This window comes from Electrona antarctica (assembly GCF_951216825.1).
Source record: "Electrona antarctica genome assembly, chromosome: 4".
Lineage (NCBI taxonomy): Eukaryota > Metazoa > Chordata > Actinopteri > Myctophiformes > Myctophidae > Electrona > Electrona antarctica.
The window spans coordinates 29,301,868-29,311,867 of NC_136809.1; the positions used below are offsets into that span (position 1 = coordinate 29,301,868).

Genomic DNA, 10,000 nt, shown 5'->3' on the forward strand with positions numbered 1-10,000 from the left:
CTGACTGTATCAAATATAAAGTGACTGACTTAAACGATAAACGATACAGAACCACCTCCCTGACAATATTTTTGGTGTAATTTGTTTATTTTTGAGACGATTCTAAGATGTACCAATGTTATTCTCCATAGAAGAATTACTTCCGTGACCCAGGGGATGAACGAGTGATGTCAGGACTTCGATACTCTATACAAGTAGGCTACAAATCCTGTTTTCTGTTCTCTGTTTTCTTTTCAAATTTAAACTTAGAGCCTGACCATAATTGATATATATATATATATATATATTGGCATATACACATACAGTCAAACACACATGTTGTCTGATATTTGCTGATACAAAAAAAAATACAAAAAAATACAAAAGAATAAAATGCATTAGCTAGAACATAAATGTTCTAAATGTTCTATGTGTGTTTTATTTTCAGTTATTTATAAGTGTACTGTATACATTATTGTTCAACTCAAAACTATCCAGCTTCCATTCCATTACAGCACAGCACAGCACATATACAGTATATTGATATCGGCATTTTGTACATTTTGCCCCTAAACGCACATGGAACCATGGGTGAGTCTTAACCGGCCACACATGTGTCTTAACCGGTCACGCATGTGTCTTAACCGGCCACACATGTCGGAGCCACTGCCCACTGGTGAGTCTTAAAGCTGCTATAAGCAATTAAGTCAACATTTTAATGACGTTTTATTTTTTATTTTTTTTGTATTCAGACAAGCCAGCAAAAATGTAGTCTCTGTGACACATCTAGGGGCCGCAATCTGCATTCAAAGATTTTCCTAGAAGCTTTGTCATTGGTCGATTTGCCTGTCTACTTCCTGATTGGTTAGTCATTGCGACCGGGGTTTTTTTTCCGACCAATGACAAAGCTTCTAGGAAAATCTTTGAATGCAGATGTGTCACAGAGACTAATTTTTTTTGGGAGCTTTCTACCCATTGCTGGCTGTCTGAATAAAAAAAGAAATAAAAAAAAGGTCATTAAAATTTTGACATATTATTGCTTATAGCAGCTTTAACCGGTCACGTATGTCGGACTGTTGGTACGTCGGACTAACGTATGCCCCCCAGTTAAATTGGCACTCATAGGATAGACACGGGCCCCAGTCAAATTCACCCTTTGTCAAGTCCCGCCCCTGGTTGTGCCCCTCTTCGCACCAATTGGTTGCCATTTCATGGTTGGACAAAAATCCTTTCTCTCCATCCACTACCATTCAAATAAGTTGCTTCATATTGATATTCTGTGCATCCAATTCTTATTTTAAACTTGGTGTCAGTAAAAAGGAACATCACAGGTGCAGCATGGTGACATGACATCATGTTTGTTTTAGTTTTAGCAAATTTAACATAAACAAGGCGGAATGAGGGCGGAACAAGGCAGAAAGAGCCTGCTGGTTAGTCAATCAGGGACCAATCAGAAGGCTGACAAGTGAATTGCCTGTTATCAAGCTCTACAGCACCCATTTTCACAGGAGCCCTACCTAAAATATTTTGAACACTCCTCCTTTCATCATTGTAGTGAATATGTAGTGTTAGTAGAATTGTGCAGTGTTTCCCTTATGATAGATTTATGCTTGTCTATACCACTACCATACCATGCCGCACACTGAAATTAGCCAACAAGCTCACATTGTTCTGCAATGCGACTCGCTTTGAGCACTGGCATGCAACTACTGTAAGTATTCATTCAGGCTTCTGATTGGCAACCTATGACAGAGCTAGTTAGCCATACATTAGAATAGATCCACAGGTCTAGTTGCTCCAGGTGTATTCTGGGATTCAATTCCACCTTGCCTTCTGTAGTTTTGACATGCTGACTTGCTTTTAAAGTTTGATTGATTGATTGATTGAAATATTTATTAACAATTTGTAGAATTACAGTACATTTCAAGCACAAACTCAATACAAAGACTGTTAACTGTGAGTGTACGACCCAATTAAGCATTACACTTGTTTACAAGAGGGTCCACCTTGTTCAATTCATCAAAACATTTAGAGACGTACAAATAGACACTTCTATATAGTCAAAGAACAGAACAGGAATTCATCATAGGGGAGGTAAAAAGGGAAAAGAAACATTTACAGTGAGGGGAAAAAGGGGTGGGCGGTGGGGGGGATTCAGATTTTACGGAGGCCAGTTTCGAAATGCAGCCGTCCGTAGGTGCCCTTTGAGAGCGGTTTTGAAGGAGTCAAGGGATTTGCATGTCTTAATGACTGTTGGTAGGGCGTTCCACATTTTGGTGCCACATTTTGGTGGCATAGGAGCGAAAAGAAAAGTATGAAACGTTTACAATGTTACAGGTATACCTTCTCAATTCACCAAGGAGTACTTCTCAATGTTGGGTCACAACCCACAGTGGGCTTTGAGAAACCCAGTGGGCTCTGATGAGAACAACGTAGGCTAGTGTATTCATCTGTGAGTGTTCAAATGTAACCAAAAGGACCCGTAAGTGACCCTTCTGCGTCCACCTGTAATGGTTCATTAGGTTACATTTGTACACTCCCAGAGTTTCATATAGGTAGGCTATGGGTCCATTTGGGTACACTGTAAAATAAGCTGTGATATGACAAGAGAGTGACATTTGGATTTCCAAGCAGTATCAAATTATAACAAGCAAACATCCATTGATGTATATGAATGAAAATGTTCTGTGCTCAGTGTGTAAATACTGTATGTTAATCCTGCCAACATTTGTTCTGTTGAAGATAGAAAGGATCGAAACGTCATAGTTAAAGCATAGTGACATGTGCAATGCAGTTTAACCCTGGCAACTTGAAAATATTTGTATTTCACCATGAAATAAGCCTGTTGCCAATATCTTGGGGGTTTGCTTTTGACTTGGCAGTCTTTGTACTCTGCTGTGCTGTATTATTATCTTGAAAGGATCATTTAACTCACAGGATGTGGTGTTAAAAATAATGCTACAACTCAGTTTGCTATCTTTAGATTTACATATCAAGTGAATGAATGACAGCAAAATAAACACCTTTAGCTTGTTTGAAGGTTTTGAAAATGAAAATGATGGTGAAAAATATAATAATAATAATAATATATATACCATTGGTGTATTTATTATGTTGTGTTTTCTGTGTTTTAATCTCGGTACAGTGAAGTCAGGGGCCACATTCCATTGTGTCCTATGGTGTCCTATTCTATAAATCTACCTGTTGACAATACTTACGTTGTGGCGTAACATAGCCTGGCATATTGTTCTTCACTTTGCTTATGATAGAGAGCAAAATCTGTTTATTTAGTGGAGCTGTCGGCTTATACCAGGTCACTGTTGTACAGACTAGGCTACCTGTGGTCTTGTATCGGTCTATTGGAGGTTATCAGTCGAATTATAACACTCAAAGGTTAGGGTTGGGGTTAGGTAGGGTAGGTACCCACACAAAAAACCTGCAGTAGCCTAATCCTGGTCTCTGAACTACCTCCCCCTGGCCAGCCGGGGCGCCTGATGGTAGGGGAAAGGATCTGGTTGGAATAACGTGTTCCTTCCACGCGCTACGTCCGGGGAAACTCCCCCCTGTCAGGTGAAAAGAAGCAGCTTGGACTCCTCATGCATAGAGGGAAGCATGAGGTCAGTCTGCTGCCTCCCGGGTTGGCAGAGGAAGTGTAGCGCCCAGGATTACATTAGATTGACACTGGGTGAAAAAATGGGTTGCAAAATCGTGGGATAAAAATTATATATAAAAAAGGTGCTATTTAGCTTATCTTAGAGTGCCCCACCCCCCTCTTCTTTCTACCCTCTGGTTTTGTTGACTGTGAGCATGTGTTCTTTTATGTCCAGTTAAAAAACAAATGGCTGTTTTTGCTCATGAATAAAGCCCATGAAAATAGACATTTTAAATGCTGCAATTTCTTTTTTTCTTTTCAATTGGCTGTAGCTTGTCTTTAAAAAAATAAAGGGACAGCTAGGTGATTGATTCCATTGGACATATCTGACATATCTGAATCACATATCCTATATTTATTAATTTCATATTACATATTACTACTGATTGTGAAGTTGTTTTTTCACCGGTAAAGCAAAATATCAAGTGATTTTCTGTATTTGTTTAGTTGTTACGCTTGTCCAGAGAAAACTACAGTTTACTACAGAGTATGTAGGGGGTTTACTGCCTTGCCCCCGCAGGCATAGCTCCATAGATTGAAAGATTGTTGATTGAATACTTTATTAACAAGATTATTAAGAGTACAGTAGTACTGTCAAATGTTATGGCACTGTTGCCCCTCACTGCAGCACAGTCATAGGGTACAGTACATGAAGCTGTGCTTCTCAAAGCTTATAAATCAGCTATTTTTGGCTTATGTTCACCCCAGAATATGACACTTATTATTAAAATGTTAAACAAAAAACAATTAAAAAAAAACTCTATTGGTGGTGGACGACTTTGGTTGTTTTTATGTTCCTGACTACCAAATGAGTTGTTCCCCAAAAAAGGGAGGCTGTCACTAACTGAGGGGATTGGTGTGGAGACATGCAGGAAAGGAGGAATGGGGAAGGGGGGGGGGGGGGGGGGGGGGGGTGGCGAGGGAGATTGGCGCTGGCTCAAATTGAAATGATGCACTGTTCCCCCTCACTGCGGCTGGAGCTCTCAGTAATTAAATGCCTCATTGTTGCTTCTTGGGAATTTGTATTGAATATTTCATCCTGCGTAATGATTATTTGGGTGTGGGTGGGACGTGGATAGTGTTTCACCTTGGCTTGTTCTTTGGTGAAATATCCTGTAGGTTTTGGGTGATGGTGGTGGGGGAGGGGGAGGGGGAGGGGGGTCGCTGTAAAAATAGCACTCGCCGATTTGGTTGCTCGACTTTTTTTACACTTGCATCCATTGACATCATTTTTAAAGATGGAGTGACGTTTTTTTCCCCCCTAAAACATGATCATCAGGTACTATACTAGGAGAAAGATTTTTTTCAAAAAAAGTGTACAGAAAGGGTTAAAACTATATTTGTATGTGGCCTGTTGCCAGGTGGGTGTTGAAGGGTGGTGATCCACCTGAACTGAAGCCGCACCCACAGCTGTTGTTGTATGATAAAGGGGGAGGGGTTAGGGGAGCGGATGGTATTGTGATGTCACTATATCACTGTCATTTCGATTGGGCCTTTTGACCTGGGCCTCGATTGGGCCTTTAGAGAAACCAAAAATACACAGGGAAGACAAATTTCAATATTATATATTATAAGTAATGTTAACTCCATAGACACATACAAAACAGAAAAAGTACGTAAATCATGGCACTCCATCTTTAAATGTTTAAATGTTTGTCATTGAAGAAAGTTGACTAATACACAAATAGTGTTTTTCTTTCAGTGACTTTGCTATATGGCTACAGTACATAAAGCAGTGATTCTCAAAGTGTGGTCCAGGGACCTCCAGGGGTCCTGGATGGGGTTCCAGGGGTCCCCAGCTAAGGAACAAAATTAAGCCTTACAGGTCTGTAACTCTGAGAGTGTAAGTATTGAACCAAATAGACCGTTAAGGGTCAACTTTGTTCAATACTTATACTACAGAGTTATGGGGTTGTATATCAAGGGGTCCTTGCAATTACAAAGTTTGAGAATCACTGGCATCAGGGACACTTAGCTCTCTGACTGCTCTGAGAAAGCTGCAAAGTAACACTGTGTCCTTCACTTTATGTCTCCCGCAGAGAACGCCAGTCAACACCGGTGAAGCTTTCCGGTGGTTCTTCTAGAGCAGCCAACCATGGCCACCGACCTCCCGGCTCCCGCACACCACAACACTCCGGCCACACACACACACACACGCACATGCACACACGCACACGCACACACACACACACACGCACACACACACACACACACACACACACACACACACACACACACACACACACACCGTACACATCACAGGAGGGTAAAGGTGGGACTCAGACTTTCTGCCAGCAGCTCTTGAGGGGCTCACTGTACCCCAGTCCCCACCCCCCCCCCCCCCCCCCCCCCCCCGTACCACCACCATAACCACCGCCCCCCTCCCCCACCCGCCCACCTCACCACAGAAGGAGATGACGACGAGTGGAAGAGAAGAGAGGCGGACAAAAAGATGAAATGAAAAACATTCTGGGTGTTGGTTTAAACGCTGTAATTTCCTTTTCAGTGTAATTATTGTACCTTTTGACAGTATCATAATGTATATTTTTGGTGTCTATGAATGTGTTTTTCAGTGTCGTGGCTGTAGCGAGTTTCTTTTTTTCTTTTCCCCCCCTTTTTGTTTTTGTTTTACAGCCGGCATCCTATGTAAAGGACTCAATAGACAATCATAACAATCATCCTGAATCCGTCAAACCGAGGAGAAGGAAGAAGAGATCATGAGGATCAAATACATGATAACGGGGGACAAAAAAAACCTGTGACTACCCACTCTACTCTGGAGCAATAATCTCTACCACTGATTATTCTTCTTCCTATGTTTCATTTCAGTTAACTTTTGAATTATCGCATCAAGCCAAACTATCTTTACCCAGTTCTGTCTTTTGTTTTTTTGTTTGCAAGCCATTCCTTTTTCTCTAGCGTGCACCTCTGGCTGAGTGTAAGACCATCTCGGGAAATGCGATCTTCAGAGGCACAATTCACACGGATGGTGGCAGCATGGGTTCTTTGGTGGCTTCATGTTAAAAGGGGTCCTCTTCATGTCAACTTCACCACGGTACTACAGGGCACATTGTCTTGTGTGGCGAGTTGCACTTGTATAAAGTGACAGAGGAACGTACACTCCATTGTAATGACACAAGATGGTCAACATTAGCGGTGCAGGCTGCTCTCTGATGGTGAACTTCTTGTGGAATTGTGTATTATGATTCTTCTAACATAACTGCAAAAAGACCAACCTGATCATATTTCTGTGGTTTTGTTTTTGGAACACTATAAAGGTTGTACACAAAAACTGTCTTAAGAGGTATAGAGATTAATGGCAGTAAAAGAGATTGTAGGTTATGTTTAAAGACATTATAGTACAGTATACATATGTTGTTCTGGAGTTAAAGTGACAGCCTGGACCTTTCTTCTGCGGACAGCAGAACAAAACTTTTGTCCTCCCACGGAGTAACGGTACACATTCCAAATTAAAGATCACTCAATAAGTTACTCATTGTCTTTAAACCCTATTGTTGCATGTGTAAATGTGTTTTGGTTTTAAAGATTACTAAGAATTTGTATATTGTTGTTGTGATGCTTTTATGTGTTAAAATAAAAAAGGACTTCTGAAAAAGAAACCCAGCGAAACCCAGTGAAAATATTTCAATAAGAAAGGAAATGCACACACTTTATCGCCGCATATAGTAAATAGAAATTCAAAAACAGACAAGCTGATCAGCGATCAATCAAGATCACACACGCACACGCACACGCACACACACACACACACACACACACACACACACACACACACACACACACACACACACACACACACACACACTGCAAAACAATAATCGGCAGATGGAGAAAGCAGGCGAAGGAGATTCGGGGTGAGAAATATATAACAGCCTTGGGTTGCCTCCCCAGTCACGTATTCCCTGGAATACTAAAATGTAGCATGGAGAAGAGCAGGTTCCCAGCAGCAGGCAGGCAGCAGGCTTTAAAGGACTACTGAAATCCCATGGGGTTTGTCATGCTGGAATGCACTTGGGGAGGAGGGGGTGGGGTGCTGGGGTGGGGGCTGAGTGAGAGGAGTGAGGATGGTGATGGTGAGGGGGGGGGGGGGGGGTTGGGGGTCTGGAGCGAGACGCAGGCTCCCGAGATGGCTTGTGCAATTGAGCGATTTCCGGGTGGGGGTGGGGGGTAAAGGCGTGTGTGAGTGCGTGAGTGTGTTTGTGTGTGTGTGTGACTGTGTGTGTGTGCTACTGTGTGTGCGAGCATGTGTGTGTATATGTGTGTGTTTGGAGGGATGAGAAAGGCACAGTAGAAAAAGGAGGAAGGGAGGTAGAGGCACATATTTGGGCTATAAACTGAGAATAAAGTGGACTATAGGTGGAGCAAGGTTGGAGGAGGAGAGAGAGAGAGAGAGAGAGAGAGGGTCGTAGATGAGGAAGGACAGACACACATTTGGGTTCAGGCTGGTGATAAGGGTGCGTGCGTGAGTGCGTGCGTGCGTGCGTGCGTGCGTGCGTGCTTGCGTGCGTGCGTGCGTGCGTGCGTGCGTGCGTGCGTGCGTGCGTGCGTGCGTGCATGCATGCGTGTGTGCAACTGTGCATGCATGTGTGTGGCACAGAGGAGAGAGAGAAAGAGACGGGCAAAGGCAGGCGAGAGACGGGGGGAAATCAAGCGAGACCATTCTCCTCTCGCCACATCACCACGTCCATTTTGACAATTGGAGCTGCTGGCTGTTTAGATCGAGGCAGGGAGACGTTTGGCAGAATGAACCGTTATGTAGCAGCAGTGACAGCAGTGGGGGTGACTGAGGAGGTGAATGGTGATGGCAGTGGCAAACCCGCCTGGCGTTTGTGTACAAAATCCATTGGACTGGGTGATCATAAGGCCATAATGTGCATCAAGGGGTACGGCTTGGCTTGGCTTGGCTTGGCTAGGCTAGGCTTGGGTGGAAAGCTAGCTGGCTGGCTGGCTGGCTGGCTAGTTTGGCTTGCTCATTGGCTCACGGCGAGACTGGTGAGATTAAATAACATCAGAGGCTGAGGCTCCCACTAATCCATCGCCCACCTCCTTCCTCTGCTACACGCGGCACATTCTGGAGCTTGGATTTTAAAACCCTCACAGGCTCCGATGGCGCTTCTTCTCTTCACACAGGGAGCAGGGTTAGTGGGTAATGGTGAAGGACACACGTGCACGCACGCACGCACGAGCACACACACACACGCACGCACGCACGCACACGCACGCACGCACGCACACGCACGCACGCGCACACACGCGTTATGTCAATAATGCGTTATAAACATATCTGCTTATATCACTGTATAAATATAGTTATAAGCACTCATAAATAGTCATTGTAAAAATAATATAATGACTTATAAGGTCAAGTATTATAATATAGTTGTTGTACACTTGTCATAATGTATTATACTGGTAATTCTCATAGTTGTAATATATTAAATAATCAAGCTATTTGTTTGTAATAACACAAAATTGTTGTTTATGGCTTTTATTAGAGCTACATCATTAAATCAACATCATAAATGTGTAATATTCAATTTAAACGTTTACATTTTTGACAGAAAGGCTTTTGATAGTCAAATGACATTTAAATGTAAAATCAAATTTGACAGGCATTATAATGGACATGAATGCACATATAGCCTTGTTGAGAACATTCCAAACATATTTTTAAAATTAAATACTCATATATACATTTTATATATGTGTTTTTGTTCCCCCACACAATGCACATCGCTTAGTTTAGTCTTGCTTGTCGTACTACGGGTCCATCGGGTGCTCTCTCTTGATTTACCATTTACAATTTATCCAGAGCAACTTACAGTAAGCAAGGTTAACACATATATTACATCAAATGCAGAGACAATGTAGTGCCTCAGTAATTTAGGATCTTTGACCTGACCTTGGTACTGTGCGTGATATTGCCATGATACTGACCATGATACTGGACCTGATACTGACCATGATACTGACCATGATATTGACATGATACTGACCATGACACTGGACATGTTACTGACCATGATACTGACAATGATACTGACCATGATACTGGACATGATACTGACCATGATACTGACCATGATACTGACCATGATATTGACATGATACTGACCATGATACTGGACATGATACTGACCATGATACTGACCATGATACTGGACATACTGACCATGATACTGACCATGATACTGACCATGATACTGACCATGATACTGACCATAATACTGATCATGGTATTGCATTATAAATGGTAAATGGTAAATGGTGCATTTGGCGCCTTTATCCAAGGCGCTTTACATAGATTGTGCATTACATTCACCCATTCACCCATTCACACACACATTC

The 10,000-nt window shown here is 42.4% G+C and overlaps 1 protein-coding gene across 1 annotated transcript in view; it reads left to right on the forward strand.

Moving 5' to 3' along the window:
- Positions 1-5,715, forward strand: part of cxxc4 (CXXC finger 4) — a gene marked incomplete at both ends in the record, with an annotated part of 65,799 nt that extends 60,084 nt beyond the window's left edge. Inside the window, one exon of the mRNA XM_079499327.1 lies at positions 5,671-5,715. Coding sequence (XP_079355453.1) covers positions 5,671-5,715 — 45 coding nt within the window. The remainder of the gene's footprint in view (positions 1-5,670) is intronic.
- Between the last annotated feature and the right edge of the window lie 4,285 nt (positions 5,716-10,000).